At 43.1% G+C, this 21,662-nt stretch overlaps 1 protein-coding gene across 1 annotated transcript in view; it reads right to left on the minus strand.

Annotated features, from left to right (window-relative positions):
* Positions 1-21,662, minus strand: part of COLEC12 (collectin subfamily member 12) — a 186,129-nt gene that overhangs the window by 19,835 nt on the left and 144,632 nt on the right. Inside the window, exons 3-5 of the mRNA XM_032421205.1 lie at positions 20,061-20,183; positions 12,093-12,191; positions 10,315-11,361 (exon numbers count right to left, since the gene is read on the minus strand). Of these exons, the coding sequence (XP_032277096.1) occupies positions 10,315-11,361; positions 12,093-12,191; positions 20,061-20,183 (1,269 nt within the window). The remainder of the gene's footprint in view (positions 1-10,314; positions 11,362-12,092; positions 12,192-20,060; positions 20,184-21,662) is intronic.

Here is a 21,662-nt window from a genome sequence, read left to right on the forward strand (position 1 = left end):
AATAATGCAAACAGGGAAGGTGGGCTAGAGAAAAAAAACAGGTGACCATCGAACTGGGCAGGCGAGAAAAAAAGGACACCATTTTATTGCCAAAGGAAGAAGGCAAATATCTGTTCATCCCTTATCATCCTAGAGAAGCTCACATAACCTGGGGTTGTTTTTTTCTGTAAGTTCTCAGGGGCAAAAGGGAACTGCACGCAAACATACCACAACCAGGATTTGTAGAGTGAATGAGTTTTCGAGGTACTTTCACATACGTTATGTCACCTGACCTTCATCTATGACATTTTATTCCCAGAGCACATTTGAGGACATGTAGAGCCAGAGAGGCCAAGCTTCTTACTCAACACCAGCTCCTCAAGACAGATACACCCAGGAGGATGAAATGTGGACAGTCACAGTCTAGTGGTGGAGCTCGGACAGGAATTCTGGTCTTCTTACGTTGAAATGACTGTACCTAGGAGGACACTGTTCTCAAATACTCTATTCTCCAGAATTTCTGAGTTTCTGAAATCTCACTGTTCTACAGGAGTAAGTGTAAGAGATCCATACTCATTCTTTCCATAGAAGTGGAAAGCCTTTCAGGCTGGGTGGGCAGAAGTGCTAGGGAGATGAAAGGTAGGTGGGCCTCCCACCTTGTGTTTTTTTTGATCCCCTTGCCCCACTCCTCCCGCACCAGCTAGTCAGGACAGAACAGTGAAGTAAGTCTTCCTGCCTCAGTAGGGGGATCTCTCTGCCCCACTCTCCTTTCTAGGCCTTGATGGGTGTCCACTGTACGTTCACACTATCCATGGCCCCAATGAGCCCACCCATCTCTGTTCTCTCTTAGCGAAAACCTCAGCTCTGGACTCAGCTTTCCTTATGTAAGGCTACCCATGATATCGCCCTTGGATTTATCTAAGGCAGACCTTCTACTGAGCTATAAAAGAGTTTATGCTAATGGTTAGGACTAGTTTCAACATGTCCCTTTCTAGGGTTATCTGCTCCATAAGTGAGAGACTTGAGAAGACTTTGCAATGAAGAATTTTCTCTCTGAACCCAACTCACTGACTTCTGCCCCCCAGCTCCTGTTGGCTCTTCTCTATCATCAGCTCTCCTGGTCCCTATGTCCATCTCATAGTCCGATAGTCCACTTTTTCTGGGTTGTCCTGCCAGCATCTGCAACCTGGCGTGTCTCAAACTGACCTTATCCTCGCTTTATTGATATGCCCTTCACCACATCATCACAACCATCTCTTCCTTCCGTCACTCATCATGACCCAGTGTAGGGGTTAACTTCTTAACTGTTCTTCCTACCTTTGATTCCTCTCCATTCACCCCCTCTGCATCTTTCCTACATTTGTCTTCCTTACCCATAACTCTGATCTCTACTTGCTCTAGAATATTCAGCCCCCACTACTTGGTCATCTGGTATTAAATCAAGACTTTCATGACCTGGCCTAACATGTGTTTATTCCATCCTCTGCACTTCTGCATCTCTTCTCTTAGACTTTCCTCTGCCCATATCCATCTGGAAAATTCCGGTCCACCTACCATGTAATTCTCCCAGGTGGAAGTTTTTCCTCTTTCTCTCATCTTTCAGTACTTGTTTGTTCTTTGAGGGCACTTTCCCAACTCGCAGCTAGCAGCGTCTGGTTACATAGTCATGATTCAGAGACAGTGTTTATCAAATCAATGTGTGTTGCTGATCCAAAGACCTAGAGCACTGATGCCAACATTTTAGGCCCCAGGAGAGACCAGAAGGGAGAGATTTCTGGGGAACAGTGGCCTGATTCTTATCCCTCATCTCATTCTAAGAAGTACAGCTCCACTCAATTTACGTTATCAGGATGACCCTGGCTATGGAATATGATCCTGGGGAGACTGGTCTTTCTCAACTCTACTCCCATTTAAGAATTGACCCAGTGGTCTCTGCATCTGCAATCTGAGGATTGGTTTTTTGTTTTTTTTTTCTTTTTAAACCAAGGAGGCTCATTAAGTGTATTAGTAAAGATAGGGAAGGTGGATTTTCACTGCCAAATCTATCTCCTGTAAAAAAGTATCTTAGTTCATTTGTGTAGTTGAGAAACAGTGTCCTGGAGATTAACAGTGGGAAGGTGGCATATGCATTCCTCCATAATGGAGGTATCATTATGGAAGGTTCTAGTGGAACAATACTGACAACAGGCCAAAACAACCACAACAAATACAATAATAGCAAAAATAAAAGTAGCTTTTTTTCTCACCTATTTCTGTTTTATGTTCTACGTTTAGCCTTATGAAATCCACAAAATTAAGAAGGTCTGTTGGGAAATTCAAGTGCTTTAGGGATTCTTTGTCCTTATTCTCTTTATGGGTTTTGCCAACAATCAGTGTTTCTCATTTGCTCACAACTGGGTTTGGTACTATACTTGCAGGTGATGGGAAAGGAGTTTACCTGCGCCCATGGAATAGAGACTGTTCAGGGGTTTGTCTTCCTGATGTGACAGACCGATGTGATAGGGAGTTCTGTTTCTCCCAGAACACCTTCCTCTGGTTTCTGACAGAACTCCAAAGACACACTCTTTTCCTCTCCTGATATGAATCCAAGACCTCCCTTACCTAGGATGACAGCTTTTCATTAATCTTATTTCTTTCTGGGGCTGGGTAGTTGATGGTATTCAGCTATTTCCCTCTGAACTGCTTCTCAAATGTCCCCACTCACTCCACACAAACGTTGTGGCTTATTTTAAGAATGGCACCAAACATGGATTCCACAGTCAGTGCAAAATATCAGCAGATGCTAACTTCCAGATCTTGGGGAGGAAAGGAAAAGACGTCAAAAGAAGATAGACTTTTTGCCTTTGATAAAGGTTGAAAATCTTACTTGTGATGCATTTCCCAGCTGGATGAGCATAAATACTGAATTTTTTTACACAAAGCATTACATTGACCACAAATAAGTTATCTGACTCTTAATAAGTTTGAATACTCATGACTGTGGATAAACTCCCAGCAAGCACAGTGTTACTGATTTCTTCATCCACAGCTGTCCCAGCCTTGGGAAAACCGTCACGGTGCTAGACCAGGAAGCTGGCCTTCCAATGTTGGGCTAAATAAAAATGTACTCTATTGGTCGCCACCCCTAGTGCCTTAAAACCAAAACACTGAGATAAATAACACGAGAGTATTTATAAGCGTGTGTAGTAACAACTTGTCCTCCGAGCTGAGAATATGCTGATGCTACCACGTGGAGGCACGTGGGACGCCTGCTCAGAAGCAAATTTGAGAGTTGCTTTCAAGGCCAAGCGAGTGGCCCCCTCGCTCCAGATTCTGAAACGCCAGGATACCCACCACGGCGCTGGTAAAGCCATCACAAGCTCCCGAAACATCTGACTGTGATGTAGACCAGGCCTGGGAGCAGCCCGGGTTTCACTGCCAGCAAAGCCTCCTCCCCGTGTTCCCCACCATCCAGATGGGGAAACTTAAACACCTGAATCCTCCAAACAAGCAGTTTAAAGAGGACAGATGATTTTACATCACTGTGCTGTTTCTGCTTTGGACACCAGACTGCGGGCCTTGGGGAGGGCCCAGCCCTGTGTCCTACCCCTGAGATAAAGTTTCCAATTTGTTTGCCAACAAGACGGAAAGTAGAGAAACCACTTGAATTCTTACTGCCATCCAAAATTTTGGAGACTTGCTTTTAGAACCTCTAGTGGTAAGGATGGAAGACAGAGAAAACTAGTAATATAATCAGAGACCTTTTTGCTTCTCATTTAAAAATCTACTAAATTAATCAAACATTTACCAAAATACCTACGTTATGAAAGAGTCCATTCTGTTTCACTGAGGTACTTTCAAAGCACTTGTTTCACTGAGGAAATTTAAAAGATATTATTTGGCAATCATTCTGAGAAATAATTTAATTCTTAACCTCATGTTTAAGACAGCCTTCTGGAATGCCATGGAGGCTCCTTCTCCACAAATATACCCTTATCCACAGGGTATATTTAAACCACCATTTCTCACCAACTGGCCACAGTCTGCTTCTGTGCCTTCCAGTGGCCGCTCTGATGGGTCCTCAACAGGCAGTCTTGTTTGAGGAAGCGTGGCAAGAGTGGGTGGGGTGGGCACTGAGAGAAACTGAGGCCTCCTGCCTGACGCTTTCCACCTTCCTATGTGTCTGTCAAGATCCAGCTCAAATGTCAATCTCTTACTGAAACCTCTACCGATTGCTCTCCTGAAAATAAACTCTCCCACATTTCAACCTCCCAAACATGCCATCTGTTCTATGTCATCATGTCACACAGCAGCAGGGTGTCATGTGGAAGCGTGGGTTTGGGAACTAGAAAGATCCAAGGTTAGCACTGACATTTACTAGCTCCTTGACCTGGGATAAGTTCCTTAGGCTCTCTGTGCCACGGTTCCCAGCCCTGCAGATGGGGACTGCTGGTAATTCCCGCCCTAGAGAGCTGTAACGAAAGCAGACAAGTGAACCGAGTGCTCAGCAGCACGCCTGGCACTCTGCAGACACGGACGGAAAAGGGAGTTGAAGCTAGCTGTCGGCAGCCCCCGAGTCTCATTCCTCTCCAGGGCTGGGCCCCCGGCCACCGGCAGTAAGGACTTTGAGACCCAAATCGATGTTGACCCCCTCCCTACGATTTCATTCCTTGGGCACACGCAGCTGTTGTTTTCCACTCGATGTAGTGGCTGAGGCTGCAGCAGGGGGGACATCTTGAGGAGGCTCTGAACTTACACGTGGGTGGGCATATTAGCCAACCACCCGCTAGGCACTGCACCAAGGGCTTTATTTACATTAGCCCATTAAGTTCTCATCACTCTAAAAGGTAGACGCAGATGAGGATGAGGAACTTGGTGTCTGTGTCTGGGTCTGTCCCATTCCCGAGCTCTTGTTCTCACCCCCTAAATCTGATGCCTCTCTCAGAAGAGCATAGGAAGAGAAACTTCCACCTGGGCTAGGAGGGGGCAACTTAACATTCTCTGCAGCTTGCAGAGAAAAGCTCAGGGTGTGATGTGAACTTCCTACCCAAGAGTGCATTATGACGTATGAAGTCCTCCATATACATAATGAGCATAAAAATATGTACATTATTTGTAACAAAAAAATAAGGCTTTCTTAATAAGGTTGTTTTTTGGGGGTTTTTGGTTTACGGATACAGAGATAACTGTTGCTGGGATTCAACATGGGTTTAACGTCTATTTCCACGTTATCCCCTTAGCTTAGTGCAAGCAGTCAACCTCAGCTTCTACTTCGCAAGGGGCCAGTGTCTCCTGTGACTGAGCCATCCCGTAGGCATGAGGGCTCACAAAGTGCGAGTCAAAAGGATTTCCCAGGAAGCATCAGAGCATTCTGAACCTTGCAGGGACAAGGCCAACATAATTCAAAGTGAATCCAATCCTGCTCCATCCTGCTTTATCCCATCTCTCCCTCATCGTCAGGGAAGAGATCTGCCTGGAGGGATCAAGGAAAGAGAGCAGAGAAGTGCACTGGGAAACGGAGCTCTGCCCCCAGTGTCTTGTTCCCTGGGAACACCTCTGGGCATTCCTGCTCTGGAGGAAGTTGAAGAGATGGAACAGAAAGGGGGCAGCTTGGTTGGCTTGAGACACTTCCGAGGTCAACTCACAAGAAGCGCAGGTAATGAAAAGACCAAGGATAAAAGTATTACGGGAAGGCAAATGAGAAAAGGAAAATATCATTCAGAAGCCAGGATCTCCGGTGTTTTAGAAACACTGAGTCAGAAACCTCCTCCTAATAGACATGTTTCACTTAATATGTCTAAACGGGCCTCTCTTCCTGCACCTCCCCTGTCTGTCCATCCACCTACTTGCTCAAGCTAAAAATCGAGGAGACATCCTGTTCCTCTCTTTCCCTCACCCTCCACTACTGATCCACCCATCAGCCTTGTCCAGCCACGTACACTGGCCCCTGACCATGTGCTCTATTTCTGTCCACACATCTCCACCAGCACCCCTACAACATGCAGTGCCTTGGCAGCTCCTCTGGGCTAAGAACATGTTGGGTAGGAAACCCCAGGGTCCTGCGCACCAAATGGGGTCAAGAACAGGTTGATGTGAGCTCTGAATACTCACAGCCCCTTGTATCCGTAGATTCCTCCCCTCAGTGAAGCATGGCCAGACGAAGCCAGTCAGGGCCCTGATGGCCAGGGAAGGACAAGGCTGCCCTTGGGTCTGCCTACAACACCCCTCCTGACTGAGGAGACCCATTTCTCTCACCTCCAAGTCACCCATAACTGGCCCATAACCCTGCAGTGGACCCCTGTCACCCTGCTTGCTCCCCCATAATCTATCCTTTTCCCACCCCACTCCCCTCCCTGCACCCAGAATGACCTTTTAAAAATATAAATCAGATCATGTCACCACCATGCCTAAAACCTCCCTGTCGCACTTAGAATGAAATCCCAGCTCCCTGCCCTCACAGACTACTTCAGGGGCACCTGAGGACTGGGAAGAGGGCCATGTACTTTCAGCGAATATAGATGGGATTAACAGCATGGGCTTTGGCATCAGACAGCCTGGGCTCAGATCCTGTTTAGCTACTGACTATCTCTGTGAATTTTTTTTTTTTTATTTAAAGACTTTATTTTTATTTATTTGGCAGAGAGAGAGATAGCAAGAGTGGGAACACAAGCAGGGGAGTGGGAGAGGGAGAAGCAGGCTTCCCGCCGAGCAGGGAGCCCGATGCGGGGGGCTCGATCCCAGGACCCTGGGATCATGACTTGAGCCGAAGGCAGACGCTTAACGACTGAGCCACCCAGGTGCTCCTATCTCTGTGAATTTGAGCAAGTTCCTTAAACACCTCTCCAAACCCTAGTTTCCTCATCTATAAACTGGTGATGATCTTATAAGTACCATCTTACTTGGGGTGTCCGGGTGGCTCAGTTGGTTAAGCGTCTGACTCTTGATTTTGGCTCAGGTCATGATCTTAGTGTTGTGAGATTGAGCCCGGTGGTGGGCTCCATGCTGGGCATGGAGCCTGCTTGAGATTCTCTCTCTCCCTCTGCCTCTCTCCAACCCCCTCCCCACCCCTGGCTCACACACACTCTCTAAAAAAATAAAGAAAGAAAATAAATAAGTACCTGTCTTACAGAGTTTGTATCAAGCACTCTGTGCATTCACATTCAATATTAGTGGATAAAAATAATCACAATAATGGAAGCATTAACTAATTTAAAGCCAGGGTCTGAATCTTCAGCTATAAGCTTTTCATACACCTCCTTAGCTGCCAAGCCACACTGTCTACACACTAAATATGTTAGAAGTTTACTTGTAGAAGGCAAGCTAGCAATTGAATGGAATAATAAAACTATAAAACTTATAGCTAGAAAATATCCAGAGTACCACAACATGATTCTCTAAGGTTTTACAGTGCCAAGAGAAATTTAGAAAGCTCTTATTTTATGTTGTTGCACAACTACTGAGATCTGCTCCCATTTTGAATTTAAGTTGAGAAAGAATAGGAAAAAACTAAAGCAATCACTGAAGAACTTTCTGATCATCTGAAAGCCTGCTCCTTATTCAGAGTATGACTCATACCCACAATGTCCCTGACTTGCAATTGTCCATCTCCTCTGGAGTTGGGACACCCGTATTGCTCAGGAAAGCCATTATATTTACAGGCAACGCCAATTTTTATAAGGAACATCACATGAAACCAAAATTCGTTTTCTATTCATGAATACCCACTAGCCCGTGTTTCACCCTCCTCAGATGTCATGTAAAATTTCTTCCACATGATAGTCTTTAAATAGCTGTAGACAACTGCCTTGTTCTCCACTAAGTAGTCTCTCCTACAGGTTAAAGTTCCCGGGTCCTTCAATCCTTCCTCAAGCACGTCTGGACTCCATAATCCTGGGCATATTTTTCTGAGCATGCTGGTCTGTGAATGTCCCTCTTGAAAGGGGCCCCTCAAAGTACACACTATCCTCCAGGAGTAGTCTTGCCATAATGAACAGAGTAAGATATCACCTCCTTCATTTTGGACATTGTATTTTCATTGATATAATCAAAGATCACATTAGATTCACTGGCAGACACAGTGACTTGCTTACAGTCAACTAAAACCACCATGCTTCTCATATACATGTTCTCGCATCAACCTCTGTCTGTTTGGTCTTTTCCAACCACAACCAGGATTTTACATGTATTCCCTATCTCCTTCATTTTGTTGGCATCTCTTTACTATTCTAGCCTCTCCAGGTCATTTTGGATTATGGTTCTAGCATCCATGGTCTAGTATATATAGTTTCATGTCACACAAGTATTGGATTATCAGGTCATCCATATCCTCATGCTAGTCACTGACAAAGCTGTTGAATGGGGCTCTGCCATCTGCCATCCAGACCTGCTGCCGGCCCCACAGGGGCTGACTGAACTATCATTCTTTATACACATTCTGTGGAAGACACACCCTCGGGTCACCCCCAATGACTCATGCCCTTGTGTCATCCCTTCCCTGTGAGTGTGCAACCTGTGACTTGCTTCTAGCCAACAGAACATGGCAAAGGTCATGGCATGTCACTCCCCTTGACTTACATTAGATGAGATTACATTACTTAATGCTGTCTCAGCATACTGGAACGAGAGACTCCCTTGCGGCTTTGAAGAAGCTGCAGTGTTGTCAGATGGTCACATGGCAAGGGTCTACAGGAGGCCTCTAGGCCAGTACCGCTCCTTCCCCCCAAAAGACCCCAGCAAGCTCAATCTCACATTTGCAAGGACATGAATTCTGTCAAGCACCTGAGGGAGCATAGAAATGGAATTTCCCCAGTCAAGCCTCTGATGAAACCTCAGCCCCTCACTGGCATGGTACCCTGGTTAGGCCCTGAGCAGAGGCCGCAAGCCTTGCCCAGACACCTGATCCACAGATACTCTGAGATAAGAAATGGGTGTTGTTCTAAGCTGCTGAGTTTGTAATTTGTTACATAGCATAGAAAACCAGTATCACCAATAAATCCACCTAACTGTGCTGTAATCCAGCACCTATTTTCTCTGTCTTGTTCTTAACAGCATCAGTAACAAATGCCTTGGTAAAACCCAGATATGCTATTTTCCATTCACTTAGTTTAATAATCTAATAACTCTGTTAATGTGCAGAAATAAGATTAGGTTCACCTGCCTTCTTAGGGAACTCATTCTGATGATGGCTGCTTTCCTGAAAGCTCACAAATTATCCAAATATATCACAAAATATTGTTAAAAACAATCTCGTTTCAGGCTTGAAGACAAATTCCCTATTCTACACAGTGTGTCTACACATCTATTTCCTCTTTTTGAAAATCGGGATTATTTTGCTTATAGGCAGTCTCCTGATACTCTAAAATTCTCTTGATTTTAAGTTACCTGAGGGCAAAGACCATCTGGGCTTCTTTGCATACCCCAGAGTGCTTAGCATAGCATCTTTCACATAGTACTTTCAACTTAAAAGCTGTAAAAATAGTTTATGACTGAAAAATACTATTAATATATGGTTGCCACAAATCTTCAGAAGGAGACTTAATTTGAGCCAAGGATTTTCAATTTACATGGATGACCTGGATGAGAGTAAAACTCAGATTTTATATGCAAGTCACATTCTTTCTGTCCCCTGTGGCCTTACGGATATTGTGACGGCCAACCATCCATCTGCTCATGACACTTAGAAATAGGAATCCCTGTGACCTAAGCAAATTAATCTTGCTTTCAAAGGAGCCCAATTTATAATGACGTTGAAAGAGCTAGGCACTGAGAACATCCAAATTCAGCAAATATTTAATGGACTGCCTTTGAGTGCTGTCTACAAATTCATAGTTAAAACGCTTTTCAAGATATGGAGCTTAATCTACCTTCCCCTTGAGTGTGGGTTGGACTTAATGACTTATTTTTAAAGAGCAGAATATGGTGGAAGTGATGGTATGTGACTTCTGAGGCTAGGTCATAAAAGGCATGTGGCTTTTTCTTGTGCTTTCTCTTGGATCACCGGCTCTGAAGTCAGCCAGCTGCCATACTGTGAGAACACTCAAGCAATTTCACATTGTGAGGAACCAAGGTCTCTTGCCAACTGCGGCCTCCTGCCAAGAGCCATGTGAATGAGTCATCTTGGAAGCAGATCCTCAGCCCCAGTTAAGGTTTCAAGAGGACTGCAGCCCTGGCCAATATCTTGACGCAACCTTACAAGAGATACTGAGCCAGAATCACCCAGCTAAGCCACTCCTGAATTCCCAATCCACAGAAACTGTGAGATAGCACATGTTTACTGTTTTAAGTTGCCAACTTTTAGGGTAATTTGTTATAGAGTAGTCAATAACTAATACGAATAAATTCAGAATTTTCACTTACCTTGCAGTATTGTAAAGTTCTTGATAAGCTGACCATGCTTGGAGTCTACCAGCTTCATTTCTTCCATAATCACTGATAAGTTGGCTACTTCAGTGTCTAACCTTGACCTCATCATATCTTGTTGCATCCTAAGAGAAACAGAATCCAAACGGATGTTGGCCAGTGTGTTATTCAAGGAGGTCAGATCATCTGTGTGTTTGGCCAGTGTATCTGTGCATGTGGTCCTGACTTCATTCAGATTGCTGGTCAGCATCCGCAGGTAGTGGGCAGTGTAACTGATGTTGCTAATGATGTTCACAATATCCGTCTCAAAGAGCTGGAAGCGTTCCTCCAACTGGCTGAACTTGATGGCCGTTCTATTCTCCGCATCCTTGTGTACATCCTGCAGGTCTTTCAGGTTCTGCTCATTGGCTTGTGAGGCTGTGGTGATGTTGTCCATCTGACCTGTGAATGAATTGAGCTGGCTGTTCATATCCTCCAGGGTGTCGTTGTTAGCTTTGGCCAAGGCAGAGTTATTGGCAGCCAGCGTCTGTAAGCTCTGCACTTTCTCCTTCAGCCAATCAGTGTCCTTCTTGGCTTGAAGGAAAACCTGCTGCAGATTTTGGAAGTCATTCTTGATTCGCTGGATAGCCTGGCTTGTGTCATCCACAGACCGCTGCAGATTAGTGATGAGGTTCCTCTGCTGCACCTGGGTCAGGTTCAGGTTGTTGAGGTTCATAATGACCACGTTATGAGAGTACATTTGGCTCTGCAGGTTGCCCTGCAGCACGCTGGTGTCTTGTTGCAGATTGGTGACGTAGCCATTATACGCCTGGAGGGTCTTGTTTACGGTGGTGATGAGGAAAGAGTTATTCTCCAAAGTTTCTTTCAGTTGACTTTGCCTGTCCACCAGTGCATCCCCACTCGCCTGTAACTTCTCCAGAGTATCTTTGTTCTTGCTGGTTTTCTCTGTAATCTCATGAAGTTGCTGACGAAGATCCAGTATGTCTGATCTGAAGGTAGAGAGTTCTGAGTTGGTGCTCATGGCTTTCTTCCCAGTTTGGTCCCCTGGAATAAGACATATTTATTACTTTGGTTGGTGGTATGGAGCAATGATCAGGTGAGGTCAAAGATCCCAAAGAGAGTTAACTGGTATGCACTGTTATTTCAGAGATAAAATTGATATGTATATGCAGAGTGCTCTGCATTAGTAAAACCCACATACCTATTAAAACTGGGTCCTGGGAAATTGGGAGGGGTGCTAACTTTGTAAGCACTTTTCTCAAAGAAGGAGGGGGATTTTGCCAGATTCTAGAGCACTGGGCAGGGTGTCAAGAAGGAAATAACCTACTGTTTATTAAATTCACCATTAATTCTTCCCCAAAAAAACAAAAACAAAAATCAAAGGATAGAAATAATTTTTTAATTTTTTAAAATTGATTTCTATAACTCTTCTATGCAGTCTAGAATATTTCAAATAGGAATTTACTGAACATTTTATAAAAGAGCTTTTATTAAAGTGTATTTGTGGTCCTTTCTAATCAGGATTCGTCTTCAGATTTTAATTGGCACAGAGTGGTTTTTTGGGGAAGAATTCAACTCCAAAATTGCTCCTTAACATTAAAATGTAGAAGTCTTTAAATTAAATCATGAGGAAAGACTCAACACACAACACAAAAATTTAACAACCTTCTGGGTGAATGTGAATTTTTAGTAGTATCATTCTAAATAGCTGAGGTCATTTAACATAGAATTAGAGGATTTAGTTTAATGCACTGTTCATTCTTGTTGCAGATTACCTAATTTTTTCAGGTCACTTTCCACTGCTGTAAGCTTGTCATCATAGGTTTGGCGAGATGTCTCCATGCCACCCGTAACATTGTCCATTTTTTCTACAACTAAGATTTGGGAATTAAGGATTAGTACACACACCTGCTCACATTTTATTTTTCAGTTTCGACAAAAAAAACATTTCATTAGAGAATAAAGGAAACAGATTGAAACAAAAAGTATAAATGAAATCAAATATGGGGAAAAAGCCATTCTTTTAGAAAAATAACTTGTCACAAAACCCAGTGGTAGTTTACTTGGTTGAGAGTTGTATGTTCTTAACTGTTCTTAGGATTCTGTATTGCCTTGGATGTGTTAGATGTTGTTGGGAACTCAGTTTTAATTTTTATGTATTATATAAGCCCTCAATCTGTATTATTTTCTAAAGTAATTTTCATAGATGGAGGTATAACACTGTGATCATTTACAAAATTTTATCACTTATCAGGCTCCCTGCCATTCCTAGAAGGTGGTATGCACTTATCTGGAAGGAAAGTCCATAGTAAAGAACACCTAGCTTACTTCTATAAACAGTCTTTGTAGAAGGAAGGGAAAGAAAGTCAAGAGTGTTTGTCACTCTTTCATGAAGCCTGAAAAGTCTGCTTCTCCTTAGTGACAAGCGAATCTGCACTTTATCATTTCCCAAGAAGATGCCTACATGGGTTTCCAGACAATTATTCATGAAGAAGAATTTTTTTTTAGCAGCATTTTTTTGATTGTACCTGAAAGGGAAAGAGTTAGTGATACAGTGTTAAATAAAAGCTCCTGTTCTTATTTGTTCTTGGAAGGCAGTAATTCTTTATGGTTGTGAATACAAGTTTCTTTCTAAAATACTGTGTAAGAGTGTGTTTCTCTACATTTGTATCTTTGGGGTAAATACCCAGTAGTGCAATTGCTGGGTCGTATGGTAGCTCTATTTTCAACTTTTTGAGGAACCTCCATACTGTTTTCCAGAGTGGCTGCCCCAGCTTGCATTCCCACCAACAGTGTAGGAGGGCTCCCCTTTCTCCGCATCCCCACCAACATCTGTCGTTTCCTGACTTGTTAATTTTAGCCATTCTGACTGGTGTGAGGTGGTATCTCATTGAGGTTTTGATTTGGATTTCCCTGATGCTGAGCGATGTTGAGTACTTTTTCATGTGTCTGTTGGCCATTTGGATGTGCACCCCGATGTTTATAGCTGCAATGTCACAATAGCCAAACTATGGAAAGAGCTAAGATGTCCATCAGCAGATGAATGGATAAAGAACATGTGGTATATATATATAATGGAATATTATGCAGCCATCAAAAGGAATGAAATCTTGCCATTTGCAACGACATGGATAGAACTGGAGGGTATTATGCTGAGCGAAATAAGTCAATCAAGAGAAAGACATGTATCATATGATCTCACTGATATGAGGAATTCTTAATCTCAGGAAACAAACTGAGGGTTGCTGGAGTGGTGGCGGGTGGGAGGGATGGGGTGGCTGGGTGATAGACACTGGGGACGGTATGCGCTATGGTGAGTGCTGTGAAATGTGTAAGACTGTTGAATCACAGACCTGTACCTCTGAAACAAATAATACATTATATGTTAAAAAAAAAAAAAAAAGAAGATAGTAGGAAGGGAAAAATGAAGGGGGGGAGATCAGAGGGGGAGACGAACCATGAGAGACTATGGACTCTGAGAAAGAAACTGAGGGTTCTAGAGGGGAGGGGGATGGGGGGATGGGTTAGCCTGGTGATGGGTATTAAAGAGGGCACGTACTGAATGGAGCACTGGGTGTTATATGCAAACAATGAATCATGGAACACTACATCAAAAACTAATGATGTAATGTATGGTGATTAACATAACAATAAAATAAATAAATTGATTAGTTAAAAAAAAAAAAGAAGAGTGTGTTTCTCTGGAAGTGACTCCTGTGAGATCCAACTTCTAGCAGCTTGAGATCAAGTCTGTCTGGGTACCACCAATGGCTTTCTGAAAAGAATGACTTTATTTTTTTTAAGCATGAATAGATTTTGTATATTAATTGTGAGGTAATGGGGCCAGTTTATTTTTATTCATCAAGTGTCCCACCCATGCATGACTATACGAGAAGATTCTCCTGGCTCCTATCAGGAAGCAGAAGTATGCTCCCATGTTCTCATACAGACGTATGACCCAAAGTGAACCAGCCCCGTGGCTCCTAGCACCTTCCCTAGAGAAGCCTGTCATGCTCTCCCCCTCAAGCTTCTAGAGTGTGGCTATAATGAAATGTGTGCATTGCACCAAATGCTCTTTCTCACCCAAGCCCTTCCATGTGCTCTTCTTTCTACCTAGAATGTTCTTCCCTGGCCTCTTCACCAAGTTAAGCCCTACTTGCTCCTCAAGACTCGGCTCATCACTTTCTGTGGGTAATTTTTGCTGCGGTGCATCTTGCAGAATTCTCTTGGCAAGCAGTCCTTTCTCTGCTATAGGACTTACTTCACTGTGTGGTCCTGGCTTGTTTACTATTAGATCCTTTAAGGCAGGAAAATTTGCATTCAGTTTCATCTGTAGCTCTTAGTGTGTGGCACTTAGTAGGTGTTCAACAAATATTTGTTTATTATGCTACTTACTTACATCAGTGAGAGTCTGCCTGCTGGCTCCTGAGGCCTGTGAAAAACTGGCTGAGCTAGAGGTCATGCAAACATACATAGATACAAACATACATACAAAGACATACAAACCACCCCCTGGGAAGCCTCAGCACTGTCAAGGAGTACAACATCCAGCTGAATTACCACTGCTTTTTTTTTTTAAGTGACTATATAGACAAGAGAGGTACGATTATAATAATCTATACCTTAAGACTGTTAGATTGACATGCACATTTGTAAATCCCCAGAACTTTTGAAGAACACAATGTTTCATCTGCATTTTAGCAAAGTTAAACTTTAAAAAAAAAAAAAAAAAGTATAAAATGTTGATGAGTTAAGATTCAGTTTTGATCCTCAAATCAAAACACATGCCTCAGTCTGTCCTCAAACCACACACAGGATCTTCAGTCCTGCCCTTTTTTTCCCGGAAGCTGAAGAAACTTCTAAATATGCTGACAGGCAGTCATTTTCTACCCTCTCTAATTTTCCTTCCATTTTAGTTTTAAAAAACACAGAACTGTCATGGACTGAGAATTCAGGTTTGTGTCAAGGGAATAAATACATTTGTTAAAGACAAAACAAACACCTGTCAGGTTTCTCTCTGGTGCAGCGAGGCCCCGGCCACCAGCGCTACTGAACTGGTTACACGCACTGGGCCTTGTGGCTCTGCGTTTAAAAATAGGATCTGGGTCTAAAGCTGCAAACTTCAGGGCTGCAGAGCTGGCAGCTTGCTATTGCCTACGAACACTGGGCTGAGGGGCATCCAGAACCAACACTTGCTGAAAGAGCACACAGCATTTTCGTCGGTTCTTACTCTTACCTTATCAGCTCAAGTTGTCAATCAGGAAAACAGTGGCAGAGCCATCCTCCCTCCCCCTAGAAACTCCCAGTCTACTGATGCAGACCCCAGTTTATAGATCCCTCTGATGTGAGGAAGACGGACATGAAACAGAAGAGTTCCTAGCAGTCTGTTTTTTCATGGGCTTCCCTTTATTAGAAACTGTTTCTTGACAGAGAATTTTTCTTCAGAATATCACTGCTTCGGATATCATGCCCAAAGAGTTGGCCCTCTTCGAGTACCTAAAGCCTAATCCTCTAAAATAATCTGACAGTAATACCTTTTCTATAAAAGCCTTTTGGTACCATCCCTTGGCCTGGGCCATTAACCTCCTTCTCCCTTGTCATAATTCCACCCATCCTTCAGGGTCCACTCCAATCTTACCACCCCAACGTGCTAAGCCTTCCCTGATGATTGGATTTCATACCACACCAATAATAACAGCCTCTATTTATCCAGTGCCTACTCTTTAAGAGGTGCACTGCACCATCACCACAGTTAATCCTTAAAACTGCTATTTTACAGGTGAAGAAATTGAGGCTCAGAGATGTTCAGTAACTTGCCCAGAGTTACACAGCTTGTAAACGACTAAGTGAGATGGCAGGCCAGGAGAGCTAATTCCAAAACGAATGCTTTCTCTAGAATTCCACATTGCCTCTTATTTAGTACTTCTTTTTCCTCAATATAGTTACCTCCCACAAGAGACATAGCTCATGGTCCAGGCCCTGAGGACAAGGAACGAGAGCAGGGCCAAGAGCTCCTGCCTGGTGCTCACGGGTGTCTGTCCCAGACTGTGGTCCTGAGGGGGAAACACGCCCCTGCATGGGTACCTGGGACTTCCGGGAATACCAGCTGCACTCCCCTGGAATGCAATAAAGACATTCCTACCTTGAACACCATTTCAGGTTTCATTACAAAAATATCGAAGATCTGGTTGTCGGGTGTTACCCTGGCTTCTAACAGTAGCCACCCAGTGTGATTTGATGCCCGCCAGGAAAGCCTACAGATCCAGATGTCACTGCTACTTTAGCAGAGCTTAGCAGCAAGGTAGACATTCTATGACTAGGAATATTGAGTTAAAGGAGATTCGTCTTGAGAAAGAGTCAGATCTCTGTCTTTCTTCTTTATCCTAATTCCCCTAAGACGGATGCCTGCTGGGCAGGACAGCGGAGTACGATTTTCCTGTTCAGGGAATGTTCTGGAAGAAACATGATCCACTGAACTTAAGACATGGCTTCTGCCATGGAAGCTCCATGACGGAGAATAAAGAGCCCAAGGCAGAGAATGCCCCAAGCCGGAACAGTCCAAGAACATGGTTTCTGTAAAGCAGCTGATGAGCCTCAGGGTCGCAGCCACTGTACAGCCCTGTGCGGGTGACTCAGCAGTTCCCTGCCTTGTGCAGCAAATTCTCTAGAAGGAACTTCGGTTATATCCTAACTCACGGTTGTGTAAGTGACATGAAAGGAGAAGTAAAAAACTGTTCTGAGAAGAACAGTATGGAGTTGCCTTTGCCAACTCCGATACATAAAGCAGTTTCTATTTTATTTCCTAACTTCTCCTTCAGAGAAATACCTCCTTTCACTGAATATTCTTTTTTTGAAATGGAGATAGTTTCTCTAGACTTCAAAGGGAGATGTGGGAAAGGAGAACTAGGTCTTATCTTTCTCCCTCTTCCAGTGTGGGGTCACTAGAATCTTATCAGCAAGAGAGAAGAATTGCTGTACAAGTAAAAAGAAAACACATCTGGAAAATATCCACATTTTAGTTCATTAAGACTATGTTTGGAAACCAAAACTGTATGTTGTATTATCTTATATTTGTCAGTAGACGCCTGAGGGATGGGGGCCCCTGAGGAGGGAAAAGGGGCAAGACCATCATCTCGCATCCACTTGTACTTGCTCCCTCAGTGTCTCCCTGCTTCATCCTGGACAGATTACACCCACAGAGCAGGACATGCCGACCTTCAGGATCTTAGACTTCTAGGTAGGGCTCTGAGTGGTAACAATGCCTTAGGTGCAGAATGGCTTGGAGGTCCCTGGACATTGATCGATCATCTTTACAGAAGTCGGCCCTCATCTACAATCCATCCATCCATCCATCCATCCATCCATCCATCCATCCATCCTCCCTCTCATTAATTTATCCAGTAACTTTACTTGGTGCCTAAGAAGTACCATGAGGCTAGATGCTAGTGGGAGATAGAACAAACTAAAGATACGAGTCTCTTGTCTTCAAGGAACTTAGAGTTTGGGTGGTGAGACAGACAAGCCCACTGGCCATAATGATAGAGTATGACAGGGGCTAAGAGTAAATAGGGGAGTGCTATGGGAACAAACAGGAGGGCCAACTCAGCCTTCAGGGGCTTCTTGCAGGTTGTGGGTCTAAGTGAGACATGAAGGCAAAGGAGCCTTTTAGGTGGAGAGCAGAGAAAAGGTGTTCCCAGCAAATGGACCAGCCCGTGCACAACATGCCAGAGCTGAGAAGGGTTTTCTAGTGTCATAAAAATGAAGGAAATATCTATACTTGAAAAACAAACAAACAAAAAAACCCCTCTCCTTTGGAACTTTCTGTGTAATTCTAAAGGCACAAAGATCCTAGATCTTACTTCTTTGCAGAAGTAAAAATTACAAAATACCATATGGTGGTATGCTCTTCAAACCTCTGTCAACTCTTTCAGTAGTTAAGTGTTTGCTTTCATGATATCACACAGTACTGAGCCCTAAAGGTACTTATTAAACAGCTGTTTGATTCCAACCTTCTCCTTTATCTGGGTTTCCTGAGAAAAGTCAAGGAGAAGAGAGTAGTGACCTAAATAACCTGGTAAAGGAGGAGAGTCAGTCTGAATTACCCAGGACATAAAAGACCCTCCTTTTCCCCACTAGGCTCGCTCCCGCACCCTTTGTCCTGCCTTGCCACAATTTAATAATCTTTCTTGACGCTTACTTTGTTAATCCTAGTTTGGATTAACTAATCACAAATGTATAAAACGACCTGGTGACTTTCCAGATTTCCATTGCTCAAATTCATCAGTCAACACCCTACAGGATGCACACAATTTTACATGTGTGTGGCCTCAGAGATGGGACTTTCAAGCCTCAACTATACTGAGTATTTTTAACATTTTGCCATTCTACTGGCTACAGCTGTATAAATGCAGTTATGAAGAAGAAGAAACACAGAAATATAGCCGCTATCTCCTAGGACCAACTACTGGACAGGCGGTTCAATGACATCATCTTTGCTCATCCCAATCACCTTGAAAAGTGGCATTACTAATTGCCACTTTAAGAAACAGGAAACTCAAAGAGGGTATGATTCATACCCAGGTTACATAGCCATGTGGAGGACTTAGCATGATGCCTAGCATGTCAGCAAACACTTAATAAACATTCACAATTGTATTACAAATGGCAGAATCAAGAGTGAGCTTGGATCATCTGGCTCCAAAGCCTATTCTCATTTCAAGACATTGGGTTTCCTCAGGAAACCTCTAGACGCTGGGAGAGAGGAGAGAGGAGTTACAGGTTGGAGGGAATTCACTTTGAATCTTTCTCTCCCCAAGGGGAGAAAGTCTATGAGCCAAGAAACAGAGAAGGGAACACGTGGGAATGCTCCACTGTTAATCCGTCAGTTCAGAGGGAAGGCAGCCGGGATGGTTGCTGAGTGAAGGTTTTGAAGATCAGCAGCCCCCACGTCTGCCTCTTGCTGAAACCAGACGACATGTCTGTGTCATGTGTCTTTGATGGGAAGGCTTCCATGGCTGTTTTCTATAAAAAGGTTTATGCAGCTTGTGATTCTGAGTCATGACACCTTCTACCTGTGGTGTCTGGAACGGGTGTGGTGGGGGGGAGGGGAAGGGCAAACCCACTTTGTCTGCAAGTCTGAAGGATTTAGGCCAAAATCTTCCACTGACCTTAAACCAGACAAACTGGAGGGATACCTAACATCCCATAAAGTATTGTTGGGGTGGCAGCGCTCCCTCTATGTTTAACTTCTACAGGACAATATTTTTATGGCGTTATATAAACAACAGTGGTCACAGTAAATGTGCTGAAGAGGAAAAAAGGGAACTAGCTGCCCAGTCCCTGGTGTGAAGTAAGTCGTATCTCTGGAGATCTTGTGTTTGGCTTACCCTTGGTCAGTATAATTTTCCTGTGTGCTGACTCCAGGGTTTCCACAGGACCTCTTAGAGATAAGATGAAAAAAGACTGAGGAAGAGGGTGGAGCTAGAAACAGGTAGGAAAACACAACAGTGAGGAAAAATCTTTATAACTTATAGAGGACCTTTATGGTTGTTGAAATGCATCAAAAGGACTCAGATCCCACAGCTACAAGAAGCTCAAGACAACAAAGTTTATGATGTCGCTTACTTGTGCATTTGAGTTGTATTAATGAGATACTTCATACTTGAAAACATGTTTTTTTTTTTCATGTTTAAGTTAATAAAGGGAAACCTGCCATTTGGAAAGAAAAAGGAAAGAGTACTTACCTTTGTATCCCAAAATGGCTACTGTGATTGTTAGCAAGGCACACAAAATGTATAATAATATGATAGAAAACTTCAGTGCCCAGTTATTTTTACATTTGGTACATTGTGTTCCTTCCTGAATACCTGTAAGAGAAGTCAAATTTTAATAATAGTAACCAGAGATATCATTTTGAAAAGTATCTTTCTGCATGTTGCTTCAAATACTATGATGAAGAGTAATTTTTACATATGCCTTCCTATAGGATGAGTAGTATTTTATAAACATACCACTTTAGCAACATAAGCACTTTAAATATTGCCATTATGTTGTAATATAACGTTGTTGTATTTAATAATGACTTGGAAAAAGCACTTAACTTTGTCTCAGAATAATTTCAAATCCATTATAATTAGCATTTCACTAAAAATCTCTACATGGCAAAAGATTTTAAACACCCAAATGTACTTGTTTCAGCTCTTATTGGACCTATGGCAATTCAAACACAGCCAACCAGAAAAACTGCGAACTGTCCCTTGATGTTTGTTTCAGCGGTGTGCTTGAGCTAGTTCTCACTGGCTTACAAGAGTCAACTGTCAAATTTGTAGGAATTTGGGGAGCTGGTTGTTAAGCTGTTGGAAGCCTGAAATCAGCCCCGGAGGGAGTATTTGCACCATGGAAATTGGTGACCACCACAGACTGTGACAGCCCCCCGCCCCGCCACTGTTTTACCATGTCACTGGCTGTAACGCACTAACCTATAGCAGAAAATATAGGTAATTTTATGATTAAAATGTTCAATATATAACCATTTTTGTACATTATATGTATATAGAAAACAGACGCTGACCCTTATTTAAGTTATCACAGTGATTTGAATAACAACGAGGAAACTAAAAAAAAAAAAAAAACAACAGACATTTTTGTTGAGAGGAGGTAAATTTTGACCGCTCACTGTTCAACTTTTTGAAAAACATTCTAGTCTAAGTGGTAAACCACCATCACTTCTGCAAGTGACTCCAAAAACTAACCTATAAAAAGGGAACTTTCCATCAGATTGATTAGAAACACAGGAGACCAAGACTGTGGGCATTTTAATGTGAAAATCACACCGTAAGGAATATCGGGAGATCCCTTGTTTTCCTATCTGCATCTTTCTAATAGCATCTCACAGGAGCAACAGTACATAAAGGACTGATCTCCTATAATTGTGCTCAATAACTTTTGATGGGTAAGTCGTGAGGATTAAGCTACAGCCAAAGTTCCCCCCTTTTGGTTTGTAATTTTACGCATGGTGCCCTTCTTTAGTGAAAAGAGTTCTTCAGCTGTGTTTAATGCAAAATGATGAGAGAAACAGCATAGAACAATGACTCCAATTTAACTTTCAGGGTTTAACCAATCCCTCTGGTGTTCTGTGCTACAGACTCAAGGGGAGGGGGTTCGATCCATCTGTTCCATGACTTAAGCAGGGATTCTCAAACTCTGGGGTGCGTCGGACTTGTCAGAACAAAGCCTTTCTAATTCAGGAGGTCTGGGAAGGTGCCTGAGAATGTGAATTTCTAACAAGTTCCCAGGGGATGCAGACACTGCTAGTTTGGCCGCCATGCTTTAGAACAGTTCTTCTC

This window comes from Phoca vitulina, unplaced genomic scaffold (genome assembly GCF_004348235.1).
Source record: "Phoca vitulina isolate PV1807 unplaced genomic scaffold, GSC_HSeal_1.0 scaffold24, whole genome shotgun sequence".
In the NCBI taxonomy this organism is placed as follows: domain Eukaryota; kingdom Metazoa; phylum Chordata; class Mammalia; order Carnivora; family Phocidae; genus Phoca; species Phoca vitulina.